This window comes from Lepisma saccharinum, chromosome 27, assembly GCF_977018435.1.
Source record: "Lepisma saccharinum chromosome 27, izLepSacc3.1, whole genome shotgun sequence".
Lineage (NCBI taxonomy): Eukaryota > Metazoa > Arthropoda > Insecta > Zygentoma > Lepismatidae > Lepisma > Lepisma saccharinum.
In genome coordinates this window covers 14,385,802-14,410,740 of record NC_139255.1, presented here as the reverse complement: position 1 = coordinate 14,410,740, position 24,939 = coordinate 14,385,802, and the positions used below count along the sequence as shown (strand labels likewise).

Sequence of the window (24,939 nt, the reverse complement as noted above, 5' to 3'; positions counted from 1 at the left end):
GGCGAACTTCCTCTGTTATTAGATGTACCCTTCCTTAAGCAAACAACGAGGTAATTACCTCCGAAAACAAAGTTAGTGCGTCAGAGTTGTGAAAGCACCTACAATTGTTGTGATGTAATTTCACTAACCTAGAGAGTTCTCTAACATCACCATTATAAAACAGCGCAGAACAAATACATGGCTAGGAAACATAATTATTAAATGCATAAAGTGTTAAAATGATATATGTCTGGAACAGCAACGTTGTCATAATAAATTAGAACCAATTCCAAAAGGAATACACAAATATCAATATCTGAAATTTATTTTAGCTTCACAAAATAAAACAAAGTGTCTCCTTGAAATAATTCTTGAAGTTTTCCTGTCGGCGAATGATGAAGTTGTTTTCTCGGAATATCAAGAAGGTGATTTCCGGAAAGGCTTCAGAGCCTTCAAGAGCTAACTTTACTCTCGTCTTCAATCCCTGAAGATGAGAATGACGTTATATCTCGAAAGTTCGGAATGCTATCGGGAAATCACCTGGTTGATATACCGAGATAACATCTTCATCAAAGTTTGTCATTTTCTGTAGAAATACGATTTAGTGTGTAGTTTTGGAAATATTTATATCATGAGATGACATTACTTTTATGTTTTCTCGGATTACACTTACAATACCGAGAAAGCAAACTACATTTTCTAAAGTTTTCAATGCCTCATTTTTAGAAAGAAAATTATTGTCTGCCTTACGAAAATAATCTTCCCGTACGACAGTGAAATCTTCATCTTAAAATCGAAACCATTGTCGAGGTTTTCTACCATCGTGTACAAGTGTTACGTTAAAACATCCAAGTTTCCATTGACGTTGTGTTTCAAAGTCTTTCAAGTGTCCATTTTTGAACGCCACGTATTAATGCCAATTTTATTCATCAATTCTACTCAGGAGGAAATTATTTCGAACAAAATTGTTTGTACAGTCACCGGCAATAAAAATGGAACACCTACGTCTGAAAATGCTCTCTTCCCTGCAAGGCGTTTTGTGCGTTACCTAACTGCACGAGGGTTGAACAAGTTGCCATTAAAACTTGGTATTAAAATCCACTTGAGTTAGGCAACACACATAACGCCTTGCAGGATAGCGAGTATTTCGGGATCTAGGTTTACCATTTTTATTGCCGGAGAAAGTTCCAAGGCGAATCGCGTCAAGTGAAATCGGGTTACCAGCAGAATTTTCCATGGAAAGATGATAAAAAATGTTTATAATCCTGAATGGAACCAGAAGAATTGATCGATGGACAGAACATTGTTGCTTGAATATCTAGATAATCTATAGATCATGAAGATTAGTTTACAAAATGAATGCATCAGGAAAGTGCTACCAGAGGAGACGAAGAGGAATAAATACCGCGATAACGTGGATGGATGATATTATGGCAGATCTAAGACAGGTGGAGATAAGGACTGGACAGAAAAAGCTAGAAATAGAGAGGATTGGAGGGTGGAATAGGGCAAGGACCACCAAGGGTTTTAGAATCAGGGCAATTGATATAATTGATGCCTAATTATTTACAACAACATGCAATAGAATTAATGTTTAGTATTGCTTTGCGTCAGTTCCTTTTTGTGTAGTGAGCTGAATATATAGAGGAATTACGTAGATTCCCACTCAAGGTATTCACTTTTGAAAACGAACGCCTGCAGAATGTTTTTCAGGGAGCAACAAACTAGGTATTTTTCCAGTAGGAGGACAAGGTACATTTCCGCCCTATAATAATGATGCTTGAGTGAAAGTTGTTCACGTGCACCGGAATTGTAGTGCTGCACAATGCGCTTGTCAAATACGTTGCAGCTTAGGACATGAGATCGCTTAAATATGCTCATTTATCTGTGTAATGTTTCAATGAACTAATTTGCTTTCTCATTTAAATATACTGAGATTCTTGTTGTGAATCACACAAGTATTTTATGAAGCTGTTCATACACTATTCAATATGTATTGGTACTTGGTGTTCTAGACAACGGGCAATTGGAAGGCGTTGAACAAACTATCTATGGGAAATCTCGAATGGTTTAACCATAGCCGCTGGTTTAACATAGTACTCGTACACGTTCGTCGTAGAAATCTCTTCCAGCGATTTTGCTTCCAAGATGGCAGCATTCTACAGTAAGCTTTCATTTAAAGCAGGCAATAACTTTCTGCCTAAAATACGAGATGAAGAAACCCGCAAGAAATGTGATTTGCTATCTCGTTATTATAAATTTAATCTCGGACGCCATAAAAGTTGCGATCCCATAAATGATGTAAATATTTACGAAAACTATACAATTAATCTAATTTCGGTAGACATTTCGAAACTTTGTTTCATTTTGTTATGCTACAATACATATATTCTAGACATGGATGTGTAGTTTATTTTACGACTCCTTTCTCGAACGGGTTTTAATTTATTTTCAGAACGTCTCTGCTCCAGAACAAATTAACTTTAATGTTCCATGCGTCCAATATTTGTGCTTCCTTGCCGTGAATTTATTCTTTGTTTTTGTATAATCGTGACTAAATGAATAATGGTAAGAATGTTGTTAGTATTATTCGATATTATTTATATGTGCCTTTCTTATAAATACTTCCACATAGTCGTATTTTACAGCCGCATATTATCTTCACCACAGAATTATTTTACCAGTATTCTGTGCTCCTATGATTTCTTCAATAAACTATCTCTGAATAACGTCGAGAATGTCATTATTAGCAACTTCTCATAAATAAGAATTCACGATGCAGGGTCAAGCAGAATAATCTCCCCTTTTTGAAAGAGGAATATAAGGAGCAACACACATCCTGTTCAAAATTGAATTTTATTATCACAGAAATCCATTTTTGCCATTAATCTTGAATTTTGTTTGAAGGTTATAACGTATAAATGTTTGCCGGCACGAGCTATACACTCCTGAAGCCTCACCCTGAAGTTTCGCATTGCGAATGACATCCTTCATTTCTTCAATTTGCGACCTATGTTTAAAAACATCAGCCTTCAGGTATTCCCATAGAAATAAATTACAATTAATTAGATCTGGCGACCGAGCCGGTTATGAGATGTCAGCATGTAATGAGAGTCAACACTTTTAAAATAGGATCCTGAACAAACGCAACATGCTCCCCAGTCCACACCATGGTGGCAACTAAAATGACATGTCCTGTGACGCTCAAGGATATACGAGTCGAGGGCTCACTGCGAATACAACGTGCGCGGAGGCAAAGTCAAATCGGAGAAATTATTCTGCCGGACCCTGTACAATGAGGAAAGCCAGATGTGCCCTCAGGTCACTCGCTTCAAGCGTATTGTTCAACGAGTTGTACGAGATTAATTTGAAAGTGTAAGACTCAGCAGCTGGTTTTCATAGAATTAGGCTTTACCTCCTGCATATTGCAAAAACGCTGTTTTATTTTTTTATTGCTCTCACATATACACAGCCATTTAATGTTTTTGTATGCGAAACTCCCTTCCCTAACGCACACAGTGTTATAGTTACTTGCCTTTATATGAATCGAATGTCCCGGTCCTCGAAGACCTACTACATGCTGTTCTTCAAATAATTTACGTACTTGGATTCCCCTGGTGCTTATGGCTTCTTAGCTGAATTAGTCCGGATGAGTCGTGTGCAATATAGCTTTGAGGCAGATCGGGTGAACTGGACTTCGGATGGAGACAGACATTGGGAAGTCTGCCCCTTTATTCTGATCGATTTTTTCCCTTAACCATGGAAGTTCCCATTTATTAGCTGTGTTAAATACTAATATTATTTTCGTAAAGTGGGCCACCTTGGGAACACGGCCTACCTTTGACTCACCTACCTTATTTGAACCTGGCTACACTGTACTCAGGTGCCCCACGTAAAATTTCTGATGAAGTCACAATTCAACGTTCTACTTTAAACCATGGATGTGAATTTCAATTGTAAACCATGCAATTAATAGAAAATATGAATCTTATTTTTTTGATGCATTTGAAGTGCATAGCTAGTGGCCACAGACATAAAAATTGTGAGTACGAATGGAGCTTCCAGCGAACCATCTCGTTTTCTTTTGCCATTAACTAAGCATAGTGTTCACGCATAATAACTACTTCTCTTTACCTTCTACTTCATGCTTCGCCAATTTATACGTTACTGAGCAAGAGTTGTTCTTTGAAACGTTTTGAATTTTAAGTCTGTGTTGGATTTAAAACAATATTTTCGTATCCGGTTACGGTACTCTTACATGGTATGCATGTAAGCAAACATAGAAAACTTCAATGATTTTTTTTCTGAAAAGTTGCGTCTTGTGTGCTTAACAAAACCGTTTTCGACGTTTATTTTATTCCGACTAGTTAGTGAAGCATTCAAAGTTTCATTAATTAATCTCATCAATACAACTAGTCCATTATTTGGAAACATAATCTGATATATTACACCTATAACGATTTGATTAAATTCCTCCGGGATCCCAACCATTCTGTCTCTCTGTCTCTGGTATTGAACACCACACGCCTTAATGGGTACCAAGTTGCAGAATTCATAAAAGGATTGCAATACTGTAAAGCTGAAAACAGTAAAATGGCGGAGTGGTTATCGCAACGCGCTACTACGTCAGGAGACCCCGCTTTCGAATCCCCGGGTACGCATGGATTTTCTTTGTGAACGTTCCTATATGATATCGTCAATCATCTTCATCGTCGCGTTTAACCAGAAGTGGAAAAGCGACGCTAAGTAATAAAATTAAAATGAAATCAAATTACCACTTTGCCATATATATCTGAATACTTAAAGCTAGAAGGTAAAGTTAATCACTGCACATTGAAGAATGGCACGGGGAAATATGAACCCTACATGCTCGATCAAGGCCAACGGCGGAGACGAAGTAATCAGAACCTTGTTGATTTGTTGTTCCAGGTAATTTTTAAGGCTGGGTGAACCACAAAGCCAAATCCATTTCTGAAATCAGTAATTTCGGGAATCGAACCTGGACCTTCCGAAGCATTAATTTGTGTTAAATAAAGTAAATAATCATAGAGAACGAAAGCAAAATGCACGTCTGTTGAGATATAATATATGTATTACTTTACATATGTAATTTTCAGTAACGTAGAATTATATCAATATAAAAATACCTTATAGCCACCAACTGTGGCTCCCAATCCAAAGATGAACTAAATTAAATGTTTCCTGTTAGTGTGAGAAGCTTCTGAAATGTGGCAAAAGTCAAGATGATTTATCAAAGACTTAGCAAACTATTAAGGAGCTATTCTCTTGGTTTATCATTCAGTTTAGTTCTGGATATCGTGTTTTCAAGTTCTGTATACGAATCATGTTATTAATTTTCTCTGCAACTCACATGGTCCATAATCAAAGAGAATTTTTCTTCATGTCGTAGTTTAGAGATTACGAAATGTTCTATGTCTATGAAACACGCAGAACTAAACAATTTTCATTTGTCGACTGTATACTTTCAACCTAGTACCTTACATATGTAAGAATTCACAAACAAATATTTCTTTAAAAAGCCTGACGTTTCAAAGATGTACTAGTGTAAAATGAAAATTTTCATGTATTTATATTAAATGTCTAAGATTTGAACATGTCGCCGGAGCTACATCAATGTGCAATAAATTGAATTAAATGCATTCAATTCTAAAGATAGTTATACAGATTATTTATGCTATGATTATTACTGACAAACGATTTAGAAAATAGAATACCTTTGCAACAGTATTTTGTTGGCCAGCATTTTCTTTGTCAAAACTTTCACACGTTCCAATGTGATGTAATAGATTTTAAAATCCAGAGTATACTGTCATATTATACGTAACTGTAAATCATAATTCATATTTCTCACCAAATCACATAATTTTATTGCCAGAATTCTAATATTCACAATAAATTTCAATCCCAAAACTTTTGCAGGAACATACAAATTGTGTCAGGGTTAAAATGAGCATGAATCTGAATAATCAACCATGAATTTTACAAAATTCTACAAGAACAGAGGATGAGTTAGGACTCAAAAGACCGGGAGAATGCCGTATTACCTTCAAATGCGGGAAATAATACATTGGGCAAACGGGTAGGACATAGAACAGCGCTGTAAAGAACATCAAAGCTCTATCAAGTATTTCCACCCTGAAAAGTCGGGACTAGCAGAACATTCAATCCACGATTCACATAGACAAGATTTCAGCAACACTGAAATCATAGCCCAAAGTTCAAACTACTGGGACCGTATTATCAAGGAATCAATAGACATTTATGAAGAAAAAGAGAATCTTAATAGCGAAACGGGGCTCGAACTGGACCCAGACTGGTTAGCGTTAGTTAACCAGAAACGCGCACAAGTAGACACGCCACTTGATTGATCTGCCACCTTCACCAGGACACCCCCTCCCTCCACGAACGTATATATACCGGGTTGACAGTTACTAGACTGGCCCCCTCCAGGAGGAGCTTGGTATCTTCATGCTAGACCGGCTTCTCACCCTGACAATCCAAAAACTGCAAGAAAAAATAGTATATCACCCAAACCCCTTCATTAGAAACCTCTGTAAATTTGTCTTAAACTACTACCACAAACATAAAAGACCCCTACATGGGACCTACATCAATCCCCCCCCCCCAGAAACAGAACCAGATAAAATGGAAAAACCAAACCCCTTTCAAAATTAAAACCAACCTTAGGCTGATCTTATATATTTAACCATAAACCATTAGTATATTAGTAGGTAGTTGTATAGAGACAGGACGTTACCTGCGTCTGGTTAGGCACCCCCTAGCCCGACGCAAAAAGTAATATATATATATATATATATATATATATATATATATATATACACACATATAAATATATTGCTGAAGATGGACCGCGTCGGATTGGGCATCACCAAGCTCGACGGAAAAAAAAAACTAACTAATAAATAACCGTACGACCCACTCGGAAGCTGAGTGACACCAGGAAGATGGGTATCGGCGCGAATGCAGTTTGTCGTTCTGCCAGAGAGTGTTGGTGGCCCTCGAAAGGGCCTCTTTTTGGCCTGACTGAGAGTCACGCGGAGGGATATCGGCCGAAATATCTGCTTACGGGAGACGAAAGGGGAGACGACACAGCGTTTTCAATCCCACTCAGTCCATACTACGGAGCCTGATATTGTCCACGATCGGGCTGTCATAGGTCGTGAGCACTAGGAGGTTTTCGGGGTGGGTTGCCACCTAGATGCAATATAGCTAGCAGCTCGTAAGCCAAAGTGATGTTTCTGATTCCAAGGTTGATCTCGGAGGAGGATCGGGCGATGGGGAGCCCTCCCTGGCTGTTGATCGTGGGTGGAGACAGAAGCCGGACACCTCTGCAGACCTCCCGTCCTAGGGTGGATGGTGAAGGGAACAGGAGATCTGGTCGAGAACTGAGCCCGGCGTCGCTCTTACTGTCGATCAACGGGGTACAAATACTCAGACAGACCATGACTCACACTCCTCTTGCTACGACAAAGACGTCTATCCTAACTCATACCATAAATAACCGACATTAGAATCACACTAAAATTCAAATTAAAAATACTGTACTCTAAATTCATTCTTCCTAGGACCCGTTCCAAATGTTATGAGTACTCTCACACTTGCAAACTAAATCCACTCCCATAAAGTCCTCTCCCAGACAAAAATAAAAGTACACAATTAATATACCTCAAGTCACACATTGAAACTGGAAGGTTTTTACTGCCCATTAGGCAGGTATTTTCCTTCATATGCCACACATGTACACTTTTTTCTCTTTCGACTTCGCATTTTCTGCATCTTCCTTCCTTTTCCTTCTTCATAATGAAATTTCCCGAAAAGTGTCGAAAGGCAGAAGTCGGATGTTGCTGCACACACTAGGTGTGCCTTAAAGTAGTTAAAAAATTTGAATCGCATGAACCATGGCACACACAAGGAGGGCTCTCAAAGAGTTCTGCCGTACCTGCCTCACAGGTGGTCGGATTCAAGAGAGGCTGCCATCATTCCGCAGAGCCGGTTGAACTGGTTGGTCCCCACTCAATATGGCGGAGAACTTTGGGGGTCGTATTATCTATCTATCTATCTATCTATCTATCTATGTATGTATGTATGTATGTATGTATGTATGTATGTATGTATATATCTATCTAACTATCAGAACTGCACTTCTACCCTGAAGATGAGAGTGATGTTATCTCTCGAAAGCTTGGAATCATTTCCACAACTCACCTGGTCGATTCTCCTAGAGAATCTGTTCATCAGAGTAAAATTGCTTGACTAGTTTCCACATAAGGAAAACTTTACACTTCACTGGGTGAAAATGTGTTAAGTATAATTTACTATATTCAATTTGGAAGTGCCATTGCCGCCTTTGCTGCCATTATCTGATTTTGTGAGCTTCTCAGCGAATTCATAGTATCTTTTGATCTCGTCATCAGAAACAAATTTTCTGCATTTTTCCAGAGCTTCTTCAAAATGATTGCGAGTGATCATCAAATCTTTGACCGACAAATAGAACTTCTCAAAATTACTGTTTGACGTCATTCAACCACTATTATCGTCACTTCGTAAATTGCACAGATCTCCTCTATAAATCGAATTGTATTATTTTCCATTTGGATGCGGTTTCGCTTGTTTCTGCAATGTTCTTGGGAGTTGGGAGTTGAAGAAGGTTACATTAGTTATCGAGGCTGTACTCGATGAAAGGATAAGTGTCACCAGATTTGTGGAGGAACTCTAGGCTCTTAATAAAGTGAAATACACCTTCTTTACTACCTGGTTACATATTATTACAGTAAACAATTTATTTCAGTGGATTCCGACACACACTATGTACACCCCTGTTTAGAACTCATCAATGCAATAAGACAGTGATATGGAATGACGTTTTTCTTTCTCCGGCTGACGGCTCTTGCCCCGCTTAATCAGAGGGTGTACGCACACTTATGGGTTTTCAATATTCATTAAAGTTCGGTCCTATCCAGTGTGCAATATGCCTTCACCATGAATCGAATACGGGATCTGTTGGCAACAGGGAGACAGCGTTGCTTATCCAAACTACATTATCTTGGAGGTCTATTGTTTTCTCACGGAAAATTTTATTAATTGTCCTACTTCTTAAGTCATTTTTATTCATACTCTTGCACCTAACTTTCAGGAGCCTTTTCACGATGTTTTGTAGCTTGTGTATTCAGGCTATTGCAAAACCCATCAACTCTTCTATATATTCGTATTTTCACACTAGTCCTTTGGTACATTACGTTAGTAATTCATATTGAAGTTTCATGTTTGCAAAGCCCACCTTCGTGACGTAGTGGTTTTCCTAACGCCCTATGACTCGATCTGTCTCAGGGTCGAATCCCGATCTGGCTTAGCGTGATCTTTGTGAGTGACCCTTCATCAATTTCATAATTATTATCACCCCTCCTGGTCTTCGCGGTAAGCCAAAGTGGCAGATGAATTATGTTAAATAAATCAAATCAATCATTTAACTCATCCTATCCTTCATAGTATCGTATCTTTATTTTGCTATTGCGTTACAAGCACAATTAATATAATATTACATCAATTACGCCGATTCATATATTTATGTATTTAAATTTCTTGAACGTACAATAAAATCAACAGAAATAATTTAAAAATTGAAATCATGACCGATTCAGCCCATGGATGTGTACTGAAATTTTCTAATGACATATAGACATATATTTAATCTCCTATCCGCTTTTATGATTCAAGCTATAGAATCTCCAAATATGGTCTAATGAGCAGTTTTCCAAATGCCATCACCATCCCATCTATGCACGGACACATATTTTAACCGCAAATGATGGGAATGAAATCATAGAACTGACTTGTATACAAATATATCTACCATACTAAATGAAACTGTGCCCTAGTCTTCATAACCTCATCACATACAGTGTACAAGAGCTCTGGATATATCCTGTCATATTTTGGTTTCTTTCGTGTTAAGCAGGCTTAGCAGGTCAACCCACATCCTGATTGAGCCAGGAGCAATAATATGAGCATGTATTCTTATCAGCGTGTGTATCCACTGGCTACACTGTCTTGCATTTTCTCTTCCATTTAATGTCCAAAAAGTTCTCTCGAGTTAGGAAATTTCACACTTTTTATTGTTACTTGTTGTGTTTCTTTTTATCAGTGATTCCCAACCACGGTAGCTGCGAGATATTTTAGGGATAAACGAAAAAAACGAAAAACGAAATGAAAATTATTATTACGAATGAGGCAAAATAAATAGTACGACGCAATAGATATGTACTCTCCATCTCTAATCTCTTCCCATCGATATTTTCGACTGGATTGTGCTACCTTTTGATTTCGCAGACATTTCGGAGGAAATAGGTTTTACAACTCGCGAACAAGATGACTTCATTGATGTCTGACCTGATTTCACATTTAAAGTTAAGTTCACCAAGAGTGAGGTATCGGTGTATGTCTTTTGCTCGGACTGGTAGAGGAGTATCCTAACCTAGTGAAGAGAACAATTGACGTACTTTTGCCCTTTTCAACTTCATACTTGCGCGAGAAAGCTTTCTCTGCTATGACGACAATAACATCCAAAGCAAGAAATGTACCTTGATGATGATGTGCATATTTCGATGTCAACTGTAAGACCTGGCATCAAACATTTGTGCAAGTCTCACATTAATAAAACAAAACTCCTTTGCTTGATTTCCATTGTAATAAACTGTATTCTATTCTGATGTTTGTTCCTTATATTATTTTGCAATAAATAAATAACATTGGTACTGTAGAAGATATATTTTTTTTTAAATAAAATTAAAAATGTACCTGAGGACATTCGATTTTAGACTAAAAATTTAAATACTGTAAGAAGGGTGCCCCAAGTGTTTAATATCATTCCCAACGGTGTCGGAAGGTAAAGAGATTGGGAATCCCTGCTGTACCGTCAGTATGGTTTGTACAGTCATGAGTAAATTGCCTTCGTTACAGACTTATAGTGAAATCCAAAATTACATAACTGATGTATCTTGAATTTTGCCTATATGTGGATCGTCTGCTAAAAACGAATGCCAATAACATGCGTCTTAAGGCATGATTTAATCATTCAGTAGAGTAATTTTCCCCCCACTACTGCTATCATGCTCGTGAAAACACTCCCTATGCATACAATGTAAAATCGAACTTTTTTGTGCATAAAAGTATAGTAAATAAGAAATGTATGTTCCTATATTAAAGATAGCAAAGCATTTAGAAGTTTCAGATGAAAAGTAAACTTTATACAAGAATTAGAACAGGTCAATCACACTTTGTGTGATTGGATCTATTCTCTAGGATTCGAGCTTTCATTTCTTATTTTTCCGTCGAGAATCGCACTTTTATAATGGACTTCATTCTATTTCTGTGAGTTCCACTTTGCTAGTGACATATTGTCTTCTATTGTCTTCATATAAACTATTTCAATATATTTTATCTTTAAATGTGAATTTTTGACCACACATCCATGCAATTCGCTATCATTCCTTGAAATATATTCTTGAAAAGTAACTGAGCTACAGTTAATTTGCTCAAAAAGTAACCCAGTTAGCATTACAGTTACTGTTCTTGTTAATGCCCTGTTACGGTTACCGTGACTTTATCAGTTACTTAAATCGATGTCTTAACTGCAAATGACTTATTTTTTACTTTTACTGATGATCATCTAAAATTTACACTAAGCTTCATTAATAAAATAAACGTAGTTACTCATTTTATAAAGTTACAGTTACACGCTTAAAAAATAACTGGTTACAGTTACTCATTCTTAAAAAGTAGCCAGTTATAGTTTCTCATTTTAAAAAGCAAATAATTAAAGTTATCGTTGCTCAGAAAAAGTAACTTACTTGTAGTAAATACGTTGCAAGTAGCTGGTTAATTCAAGACGCTGACTCTTCTGATCTCGTGTTCTATACTGTGTCCAAGGAATCTGTGGAGCAAATCGGCGCTTAAGGGGAGAGAACGGGAGAAAGCGAAGGAGCGGAGCCACGCCCTGCACGATGGTTCAAACGGCTGGTAGCTGCAGTTACTTACCATCGGAGGCGTTCGTTGGTCGAGCCCTCTCGAGTCATCACTTCCGAATGGACATGTTCTCTATCCCTCGCTCCAGTGATTACCGGGACAGAGAATAGACGCCATTTTGTGTATCTGAAAACATTGATATTCACCTGCTACGTATATACTATTAACTTACCTGTACCACTACACTTATTGATGCACATGGAATTCTTTCTTCTAAAGTGAATAACTTTTTTCCTCTCTCGCAGTTGGTGGTGATGGAGATGAACCGGCTGGGGATGATGATAGATCTTTCCCACGTTTCGGTTCGAACGATGATTGATGCGCTGCAGGCTACGAAAGCTCCAGTGATATTCTCGCATTCGTCTGCGCATGCGCTCTGCAACAGTTCCAGAAATGTTCCAGACCACGTTCTTCGCATGGTGGTAAGTACCTAATTACTTCCTTAATTCCAAAGTTTGAATTTTCAACAAATAGTTTTACATTCATCAGTTAATAATTCTTTCTGATGTAGAGCATTGTCTGCTAATGTCAATAACACGCAATTAAGTACAAATAAATACAGCAAACATTTTTCAAATCGGCTCTCACGGTAGAGAAATTTGGCTAATTTTTTTAAGAGACAAGGTCAAATGTCAATAATATGTTTACAATCTGTGGCTTGCTTCATAAAATTATAAAATGAAAATAGAGGTGCAAGACGTTATGTTCTTTGCAATAATGTTTGTTTATGATAGAAGTGTATAACAGAACCTAGTAGGAATGGAAATATTTTTTTTTATTATTATGCATTGTAGCTCAAGTAACATTTTAAATGCCTGTGTTTGTTTAGTTCTTGAAGTTGTTCGCTATATTGGTATTCCTGATGCGTAGTGGTAAAGCTGTCACCCTTTAAGTAAAGGATCTCGGGTTCGATCCTAAATAGAGACGCATTGCCAAGTGGTTCGGATTGCACTCCAACCGTAGTCCCGATTATTTTATCTTAACATAAAATTGACTTAAAATAAACTTTGGCAAATACGGTAAAAGTATTGTCCATTATACCACACCAAGTATGGCAATACCAAGGGCTCGGATTCTTATTGAATTAACTGTGTTCCCGGGTTAGAATCTCGTCCTGGGCATGGCTGCTATTTGTGTGTTAATTCATCAATTTAATCATATCATCTATCATTCTCATCTTTGCGATTAGTCAACACTGGCAGAAAACCGAAGCAATTTAAACCAAATCTGTCAACCGACCTTCTCTAATTACATATATTTTCGTATCCATATCTATAGAAAAAAGTAAAATGTATATATTTTGAGGTAAGTATTTACACTTTCCCTGTATGGATTATACATTTTTATATATAATGTGGTCATTTCCGCAACTTTCATTGAGTAATGCAGAAACATTGTGAAACAAACATTCATAATATAATTTTTGCCAAGAAAATAACAATAAGATTGATTTAATTGTAGTACTCTGTTTTTTTTATTCAATTACAATAAATGTATTGTGGAGGTTTAAGTGACCTCTCACGGGTTCGCAACAGGCTTATAAACTGTTGTCATACCCCATACAGCACAACATGGTTTCAGATACGTTACGGATAAGTAACTCGTGAAACATTGTAACATTGCAGCAACATTGCGAAACATTACTGTGATGTTTCAGGTATGTTTCAGCAATGTAAAAATGTCCGCGAATCTAACATAACATTCGTAATGTTACAGACACATGTCAGTGCAACATTACAGAAACGTGTCAATGTAACAATGCAGAAACATGTCAGTGTAGCATTACGGATACATTTCCGTAAAGTTTTGAGATATTTGAGCTACATTACAGTGATATAATTTTACATTACGGTTATATTGAATGGAATCAGTACTGTATTCACGAGTGAAATATTTAAGGTGGCCTATTGGGGTTAAGCCCCTTTATTTCAATATTTATTTGTAAATCATTTCCTGAAAATAAAACTCACAATGTTTGATACCTAATTAGGAATGATATTTAATTATATTTATTTTATCTCTCCTCAAATGACCACGTATCTCAATTGCTACAATTATTCTCGATGGGGGAAAAGTGCATAAAAGTACGAAATACACATTCATTCACACCAGACAACAGTTACAACTAAAAAAAGAAAAATATACTCGTATTCGCCATCAAATCCTAAACTACCTTCAAATGTGTGTAAAGTTTTACATAAGGGTTAAAGTTTTTGTAACCCTTTTTTAAGTAGAAAAATATTATAATATCCATGTTTCTATTTTCCAAATTTCAACGTACATCTTTTTCTTCATTGGTTATACTTTTAAATGTATCTAATAGTCGATATTATGTTGAAGTATAGAAAGTAAGGAAAATTCTGCTCATTTGAAAACAAAGTTAATAATGTGGATGCCGTGTTCACACGGATAAGTGAAACTGTACAACAAGAAACGTGCTTACTCCATTAGATATACAGTAGAACGACAGTGACAATTATACAAGCAGTTACAGAAGCCTCGAAACAAGTCGTCTTTAGAAATGGTCCTCTAGTATGCTGTTTTGAACTACAGAGCTAAACACTTAGAAGGAATAATACACATAAGTAACACGTATTAGGAATAAAAATCCCAATCCGCGCGCCAACACCGCGGGAACATGAACCGGTGCAGTGATGAGACTAGCATTTAAGCATCAGTGTTTCGATATCTCACTGGCTTGTACGTGATCAGCCCCACACGTCTCGCTTGTATGGTTTCGAATAAATATTTGTAAAGGACAATGAACGTAATTTATTCTATTCGTCATACACACATCCTCTCGAAGCCCAGCAGTTCAAGCCACTTTCCTGGAAGTATGTCATAAAACATAGGAAAAATACTCAAGACTCATTATTTAATATATTATCCGGACTGTAATGTTATCTTATCTATGGATACCATATTAGTAGTGTAATTGATGCTATTACTGGGACGAGAAAGTATGAGCCCCCTCAGATTGATTTGGCTACACTTAAAACTAGCTCAACATGCCCATATGAGCTATTTGCTCAAGTGTGGCACCCTGTCTAATCCAAGATTTTTGTAAAAATGCCCTCGGGAATTTCCCGTGAAAGTATGACCCCCTCAGATTGATTTGGCTACACTTACAAAAGCTGCATCTGCCAGATTTTTGTCCAGAAGCTTGTCAAAAATATGCCCCTCTTGATATTGTTTTGGATACACTTAAAATTAAGCCAAGATGCTCATAAAACCCACACCCACCCACACCCACATACACCCACCCACACCCACATACACCCACACCCACCCACATACATCCACACCCACCCACACCTACACATATTTACTTCCGGTCCACTTCCGGTCCACTTCCGGTTTACTTCCGGTCCACTTCCGGTTTGCCTACTTCCGGTCCACTTCCGGCCCACTTGTGTCCTACTTCTGGTTTATTTCTATTGCATCATGTTGTGCAACAAATTATTAGGCATGTGTTGTTTTCTGATTGGTTGGTTATGACATAATGTGATGATGTGTTATATTCTGATTGGCTTATTGTTTCAGATGTTTTCAATGAGGTCCGTGCTTAGGCTATATAAAGAGATTTTGCATTGCATATCAGCCAGTATTGTGAGAGTTGTTGAAGAGTACAGATGTGTTGTTGCAGTGCTCCTCATATTTTTTAAACACAAAAATATAGCAGATTTGTATAAATTGAATTATAGGTTTGTTTGATTTAATATACAGAATTTTTTATTATTAATATCAAACATATTTCTAATATATTGAACAAAGGGTTTATATCTGCCCCAGTTTGTTATACATGACACATGGTATTGCACATGCATTTGTGCTAGGGCAGTGCTTCTGTACTTATTCTATTTTTGTGCATGTAGGCTATCAGCTTTATACAACCTGTCATAGGTTTATTAAGTATAGAGTTTTGATTTGAACCCCAATAAATTTTATATAAATACCAAAGCCAAAAATATTGACACACACACACACACTAAATATACAAAGCACACTGCTGAACCCAACTGATATTTTTTATTAAGCATAGAATTTTGATTTGGACCCCAAGAAATATATATAATAAACCAACAACAAAAATGCCAAATCAAAAATATTGTAATCAATGCAATAAGAATATATCCAGCCCCAATTGGGCTAAGCATCAAAAGAATTGTAACCCAGACAAATGCAGAACTCCCACAAAAATATGCCCAAAATGCCATAGAAAATATAGTCTGGAATATTTCTTATATAAACATAAAGGTACTTGTTCTGCACAGTCATCAACATTGCCCCACAACCATCTACATCTGGTCTGAAAAGGAAGCATGAAACACCTGTTAATGCTAGACCGGCAAACCAGCCACGCTATGAACCCATCCATAGCAGTTTTGGCGGCCAACTTAGGGATCACCGTTTTGTATCAGAGCCAAGATGTGACATTAAGAATTTTTTGAACAGTATAAATTCTGATATGCAGGCAATTCTAAATGCACAAAATGGCTCTTATAAGCTGTCCCTCAAATTGTTTACACAATATAAGAAATCAAATGGCACAAAATTTACACAGCCCCACATAACAGAAACTGTAGCTATATATTCAAATGCAAATTTAGACAAAATAATCAGCAGTTTGATAGAGCAATTGAATATTAAACACTCTGAATTTGCAGCAAGAGAGTCAGGATGGAGCCTATGCGGATCTCCACACATGCTCTATGTTAATATTTCTGAATTCAGCCCATTACAAGGTTCTACATATCTGCCATTACCTGCCAATATTAAAAACAAAAGAGCCGTGGTTAACATAAAAAATAATGATGAGAAATGTTTTCTGTGGTGTATTTTAGCTGCTTTGTTTCCAGTTTTAGATCATCCAGAGAGAATAACTTATTATAAACAATATGAACACAATTTTGATGATGTAATGGAGGGCTTAGAATATCCAGTGTCTGTTCAGAATATTGATAAATTTGAAAAAAAGGCCAGGGATATCAATGGTAAACAATTATCTATTAATGTATTTATTTGTTCCACTGGCCTTGGCAATTGCTTGATAGCACCTCTCAGAATCAGTACACTTGATGATGATTCTCCTGTTCCGATTGATCTGCTCTTAATTGAAGTAGATATCACATACCATTACACTTTGATACATAATCTTGAAGCTTTAGTAAGAAAACAACTAGACAAATTTAATAGAATATTTAAGTTGTGCCGAAGATGTTTAACTGTATTTGATGGTCAAAAAATGGTGAATGGGGTTCGGGAAAAAAATGCAGAAATTGCTAAAAACAAGTTAACTGAGCATCTGAAATACTGTGGCAATCATAAACCTGTTCATAAGGTGATGCCTAATCCAAGTGAAAATGCCAATTTTAAAAAATTTGAAGCCTTGTTGGAACACCCAGCATATATAGTCTGTGATTTTGAATCAAATCTCAAACCCCTTGCATTCTGCAGCCCAGATCCTGAGGAATCTTCAATTACATCATATCAATTACATTAACCTTCTAGTTTTTATTATGTGGTTGTCCAGGATGGGGTTGTTAGTAAAGAATATTTCTACATGGGAGCAGATGCCATCAAAGAATTTGCACATAGAATAGAAAATGAGTGCCATGACATAGCATCTAATATCTTATTAAAATCAAAACCCATGTTGCCTTTAACAGAGGAACAGATTGAAGATTTCAACAATGCAGAAAAATGCCCGGTATGTGATTCTGAATTTTCAGATGCAAATATCAAGGTACATCACCATTCCCATACAGATGGTAAATTCTTAATGGCCCTGTGTAATAGCTGTAATATTAAGATCCAGAGACCAAAATTTGTCCCTATATTTTGCCATGGCGCATCCAATTATGATTTTCATCATTTGATCAGGTACGAGGGGTTTGACAAGCAGAATTTAAATATTTTAGCAGAAAATGATGAGAAATATATTGCTATTAGCAAAATAATTAAAATTAATGGTGTTCCCATTCACTTAAGATTTCTTGATTCCTACAGAATTCTGTCTGCTAGCCTGGCTACACTGGCCAGTCAATTATCTGATGATCAATTCAAAATCACATGTGCTTTGTTTCCAAATCAGGACCTGAAATTAATTAGGCGGAAGGGTGTATACCCATATGATTATGTTACAGATTTTTCTAAATTTGATGAGTGTTCTCTGCCACCACAACAAGAGTTCTACAGCAAAATCAGAGCATCTGGAATTACTGATGATGATTATCACCATGCCCAGTTGATGTGGAACAATTTAAAATGCCAGACATTTGGTGATTATCACAAGGAATATTTAAAACTTGATGTTACCCTCTTAGCTGATATACTTCTGGCATTTAGAAAATCTTCCATGCAAAATTATAAGCTGGATCCAATGTATTTTTACAGTGCACCAGGCCTAGCATGGTCTGCAATGTTTTTAAACACTAAAATGCAATTGGATCTGATCCAGGATCAGGACATGTATCTGTTTATGGAGCAATTTATAAGAGGAGGGATGGTGCAATGTTCTCAGAGATATGCCAGAGCAAATAACAAGTATATTCCCAATTATGATCCAGCACTCCCATCAAATTATATACTGTATGTAGATGCCAACAGCCTGTATGGTTATGCTATGATGGATAAACTGCCATATTCAGGGCTTGAGTGGGTTGAAGATTTCAATATTGAAGATCTTAAGGATTTTGATGACAGTAACTATGGCCTATTCTTAGAGGTTGATCTGACAATTCCAGATAATTTACACAACACATTTTCTGATCTGCCCCCAATTCCTGAGGTTGAGTGCTCACCTGGCTCTAAACAGAAGAAATTGATGATGACTCTAGAGCCAAAACAGGATTATGTCATATATTACAAAAACCTCCAGTTCCTAATGAATCATGGTGTTCAAGTAACCAAAGTTGGCAAAGTTTTGAGGTTCAGGCACTCAAGATGGTTGAAGCCATATATTGATACAAACACAGAGCTTCGAACATCTGCAATGAGCCAATTTGATAAGACCTTGTTTAAATTGATGGTCAATTCTGTGTATGGCAAAACCATAGAAAATGTCAGAAAACATACTGATGTTAAAATAATTACTGACCCCAGCCTGAGCAAAAAATTGATTGCAAAGCCTAATTTCAATTATAGAAGAATTTATGATGAAAATATGGCACTCTTCAACATGAAAAAAACAAAGATTAAGTTTGATAAGCCTATTTATGTAGGGGCTGTGATATTGGAATTGGCCAAATTACACATGTTAAAATTGTATTATGATGTGTTGAAGCCTTTCTATCGTGATAATATAAAATTGATGTACATGGACACGGATAGTCTTATTCTTGATATTCAGACAGAAGATGTTTATCAAGATATGTCACAGCCTGCATTGCTTGAATATTTTGATACCAGTGAACATACAAAGATTCAACCCCACAACAAAAAGGTGCCTGGCAAGTTAAAAGATGAGACACTTGGTGATGTTATTGTGGCATTTGCTGGGTTAAGGGCCAAGATGTACAGCTTTGAAACATGTAGTGGTGCTGTTGCCAAAAAGGCCAAGGGCATTGGCAGAGTAATTGTGGACAAAGAGCTTGAATTTAAAGATTATGAAGATTGTCTCAAAACCCAGAGTTTAATCAGAACATCAGAATGCAGAATTCAGAGTGTGGATCACTTGTTGACTACAAATGTTGTAAGAAAAATTGCTCTGGACCCACATGATGATAAGAGATGAATTTTGTCATGTGCCATACATACTCTACCATGGGGTCATTGTGATTTGAAAAGTGGTAATCAATGCCCAATTACAAAGCATGATTTGAAATAAATAAACATGCCTATGAACTTATTTGGGTTCAAAAAACAGGCTATTATGGACCTGCCAACACCAGCACCCTCTTCTGATATAATATCTAAACTAAGTGGTTTCTTAATTATTCATCTGAACAGCATACTTACAGATGTTGATGATAAAACAGGTAAAACATTGTACATATTTAACAATAACTTAAATCATTACCAATTACCTGTAGGTGGTCAATTACAATTTATTACAACCCCCGAGGGTAATGTCAAGATTTCAATAGGGAGAAATATTTATAGAATTAAGCACTCAAATATGATTTCTGGCACTGTATATACTGTTTCTGCTGGTGACTGCTTATATATTGAGGTCCCAGGATCCTATGACAAGCTTATACCTTTTTTAATAGAATTAAGAATTAGATATTCAATAATAAATAACCACTAAATCAAAATGCCTAATGATATATTTGGCTATACAAGACATGAAGATCACAGTGATGAGATTCTGATGCTTGATGTCAGTGTCAAGAAATTAAGAAGTGATTTACAAGCTTTACAAACCACACTCAATGCCAGTCTTCAACTGGAAATTACAAATTTACAATCACAATGCATGGACCCTCTTCTTAAAATTGACTCAGAACTTAAATTATTGCTTCAGAAATATACTGACTTGGCTACATTGGATAATTTTCAAAGTTTAGAGGAGGCTGTAGCAGCTCTTCAAGCCAAATTTAAGACCCAGGCCACCAACTCTGAGCAATTGAAGCAACAATTGGAAGAGCAGATAAATAATATCCAGACACAGCTCCAAACAATTGTCAAAGCATAAAATCACAAGAAGATTTTGATCTAGTGATTTCCACTCTAAAGGAACAGATTCAATCACTGGAGATACCTAATCTGGGCACTCTGAACAATGCCATAGCCGAGGTTAAAGAAAAAATTGAGACACTTGAACATTTTATGAACAACTTGCCATCTTCTGATGCTTTGAGTGCTATAACTCGGAGTGTTGCCAACATCAAGCTGCAACTTGAGACATATGAAGATTTTGGAAAAATTCAGAGTACCATAACCCATCTTGAGGGTACAATAGCAGCAGTGCAAAGTGATTTGACAAATGTACAAGAATCTCTGGAATCCCGCTTGCCTGGTATTGTAGATACCCTTGTCAGTGTCCAGCAACAGATCACAAAACTTGAAAACCTCAACACTGAATCTGAGCTATCTCATTTTCATCACTTGATCGATGATATCCAAACAAAGCTTGAAATTTTACAACAATCCACACCTACTCAGGCAGACATAGCCCTGCTCCAAGATGCTATGCAAAATGTGGCTGATGCTTCTGAATTAAATGATGTGAAATTGGCACTTGAATCTTTGCAAAATACTGTATCAAATCTGCCTACATCACAGGAACTTAAAAATATTAAGAGAGCTGTGAATCGCATATTGAAATCAGAAGATATCAAGAATATCCAGACAGAGATCAAACAACTTACTCAGACAGTGGCCACTCTACCAACTAATCAACATATTAATGAATAGCATGCCCTGTTTGAGGATATCAGAAGACAAGTCCATGATCTTACTGCTCAAAATTCAAAATTGGCAGTTGTTGAAAATTTACAGCAAATTGTAGCTAATATCAAGCAACAGCTAGGGACCATGGAATCCAATCAAGCAAATGCTCTGTCTGTTTTTGCCACCCAGCTACAAGAAATTGTGCAACAATACAAGAAACTTGTTGTGGACATAAAGATCAAGCCAGGCCATGATGATGTTGTTAGGACTATCAATGAGCACCTTGAATCTGTAACAACTAGATTGCTTACAGCAGAAAAAGAAATAACTGGCATAATCGAGAATCCTAAACATACAGTAATTCTTGAATTGTACAGTATCCCCAACAAAGAATATGATTCACCATTTACACCAGGTGGCAAAATATATATGCTGTCCCCTGCACAATTTTATTACCAATTTTTTGTTGGGGGCACACTTAGACCAATCAAGATCAAATATTGGCTACAACCACAGGCACACCACTACCCTACCTTATCAATAACAAATGCTGATAACAAAGCAAAAATCACCAGTGTAGAGTTAGAGGATTTTACAGATCCCAATACATTAGAAACATCTTATGCTGAAGATGATGGCTCTCTGGAATTTATACAAATATGAGACAAACTGTATTTAGAAAATCCTGTAGTATCAGCTGTTGAACATCCCATAGTTGCAATATTCTTGTTTACATACTATGTCTAGACAAATTATTGTTGATGAATTACACAGACAAGCCAGACATAATTATAAGAGACTGCCAGTGGTTACAAAAGGCATAGATGATTTATGGCAGTGTGACTTGGTTGAGATGGCAAGTGGACAGCTGAAAAACTTAGACGAGATCAACAAGGGCTACAAGTATCTACTCACTGTCATAGATACATTTTCAAAATTTGCCTGGGCTGTGCCACTCAAATCAAAGACTGGAAAATGTGTTACAGAAGCCTTCAGGACAGTCACCAATCAGAGTGGAAGATCACCGCGCTATTTGCAAACAGATAATGGCAAAGAATTCTATAATTCTGTGTTCCAACAATTTATTAATAGCCAGTCAATACAACATTACTCGAGTTACAGTGATCTCAAGGCCTCAATTGTAGAGAGATTCAACAAAACCCTAAAAAATCATATGTATAAACAATTTACCCTCCAAGGTAATTATAAATGGATTAATATTCTTCCAGAACTTCTAGATAAATATAACAACTCGGTCCATTCCACAATCAACATGAAACCCTCTGAGGGCAAAAATTGGTCAGCACTGTTTATTATCCTAGATACCAGCCAACAACAAGAAAAGCCAAATACAAGATAGGTGATCAAGTAAGAATCAGCAAATATAAGCACTTATTCAAAAGAGGCTTTACCAGAAACTGGAGCACTGAATTATTTACAGTGGCTCAAGTTAAACCTGGGACCCTTAACACATATATAATAAAAGATCACCGAGGAGAAATTCTCAAAGGCTGGTTTTATGAAGAAGAACTCAGCAAAACTAAACAGCCTGACACATATCTCATAGAAAAAATCATCCGCAGAAAAGGCAACAAGTTACTTGTTAAATGGCTAGGACTCCCAGAACACAGCTGGATCGATGCAGACAAAGTGATACTATGAACACCTGGGATGTTATAAAGAGGCTGCAGAACCTGAACAGCAGATTAAGAGAAATGGCAAGTTGCTGCCTGATAAAACTACATTAATGATTGATATTTTTTATTGGCACCCAACTGGTTAGACTGGAAAAACAGGCACTTGTACATCTTCTCTAAGAGCTTGGAACAATTAAAATATCAGCAGCTGATGAAGCTATATGATGGACTGGATATAGCCACTTTTGAATCAGATGTTAAGCCACTCCATGACTGTCTCGATAATTCTGTTGTTGTGTTTGATGATATTATACTGGATAATCAAAACAAGGTTAGAAATTTCTTTACACAGGGCCGACACAAAAACATAGATTGTTTCTACCTGGCACAGACTTTTTCTAAAAACCGAAGCAGCTGATCCGAGACAACAGCAATTTTATATGTGTGTTTCATCAAGATCAAACCAACCTCAAACACATACATGATGAATATGTAGGTGGGGACTTGAGCTACAATGATTTTTCCACGTTTTGCAGTAGGTGCTGGAACCAGGACAGCTATGGGTTTGTCACAATTGATATGACAAGGAAACCTAATAGTGGTAAATATAGAAATAAAATTAACAATTTTCTAGACATTGAAACATATATAAATAACCATGAAAAGGCCAATCATTGATGATCTTAAATTAAGAGATTATCTTGTAAAAAGATTTAAGGGATGGAAATCAGAGAACCGAGGAATCTATGAACAACACAAGCGCACAGAACAGCCTATTATTGATGCTATTAGTGAATTAGGTAAAAATATCAAAACTGTTACAGAGCAAAATCAAAATTTGATCACAGAGCTTGTACCTGTAACTGCAAGGAACATATTAGATTATCCAATCACCCCACTTTCTAGTATTCATACACCTAGTCCTGTTGCTTCTCGAAGAATTGAAGCTACTCAGGATCGTATTGAATTGGGTCTTCTTGCTCAAAAATATTTAAGCACACCTAAAGACAACAAAGATGAGGTCTTTGGCCTATATGCTGACACAGAGCGTGATGTGTCATCATACATAGAATTGACAATTTCAGAGTAACATTTATGAGAGATGATCTGATTGTATATTCAGAATCTCATCTTGGAGAAAAAGGTGCTTTTGTTAAGTATCCTGGAACACCTGGATTGTGGGAACTGATGACTAGGAAAAGGCCTGGCAGCTATACAGATCACGATTATGAGCATTACAAAGAAATATTAATAAAATCAGATGCTCTATACCAGCATCTCAAGGGTGGGCCTCAAGACCACAATGTAAGGATATAAAACCAGAGGCGGCGTCAAGTGTGGGCCTCAAGACCACAATGTAAGGATATAAAACCAGAGGCGGCGTCAAGGGTGGGCCCCAAGACGAGAATGTAAGGCTATAAACCCAGAAGGGGCGCCAAGGGTAAGTAGACTGCGATACCAGAATGTAGGGAGTTGAAACCAGAGGTGGCGCCAAGGATGGGCCCCGAGATCAGAATGTAGGGAGTTGAAACCAGAGGCGGAGCTAAAGATGGATCCGAAGACCAGAACATGGGGAGATGATACAAAAGGCGGTGCCAAGGGCAGTCCAAAGTAAGCCATGCCCACCGAAAATGAGGTTGGCCCACCCTGTTAAAATATAATTAGCAAATTTTATATTTTACTATTGCATTTGATTTTCTATTTCTGTTGATTTTGTTTGCGTTGCTTTGCTGTCACTTTTGGCTAATCGCGACGACGGGGATGAATGGCGTTAAGTAAAAAATACAGAGCGTCCAGTCGTTCTGGCGTCTGAATTTTGAAATTCAGTTCTACATTTTTTTATGGAAGTTTTCATTATATATTTCTTTAAATAACGAGTGCTGTATGTATTTATTAATGTTTGTGTTTTCTGTATCACGCGTAT

The 24,939-nt window shown here is 36.9% G+C and overlaps 1 protein-coding gene across 1 annotated transcript in view; it reads left to right on the top strand.

The window, feature by feature from the left end:
• The window catches only part of LOC145980150 (dipeptidase 1-like), a 279,360-nt gene that overhangs the window by 222,068 nt on the left and 32,353 nt on the right, over positions 1-24,939 (top strand). The window contains exon 8 of the mRNA XM_083113193.1: positions 12,288-12,464. Coding sequence (XP_082969319.1) covers positions 12,288-12,464 — 177 coding nt within the window. The remainder of the gene's footprint in view (positions 1-12,287; positions 12,465-24,939) is intronic.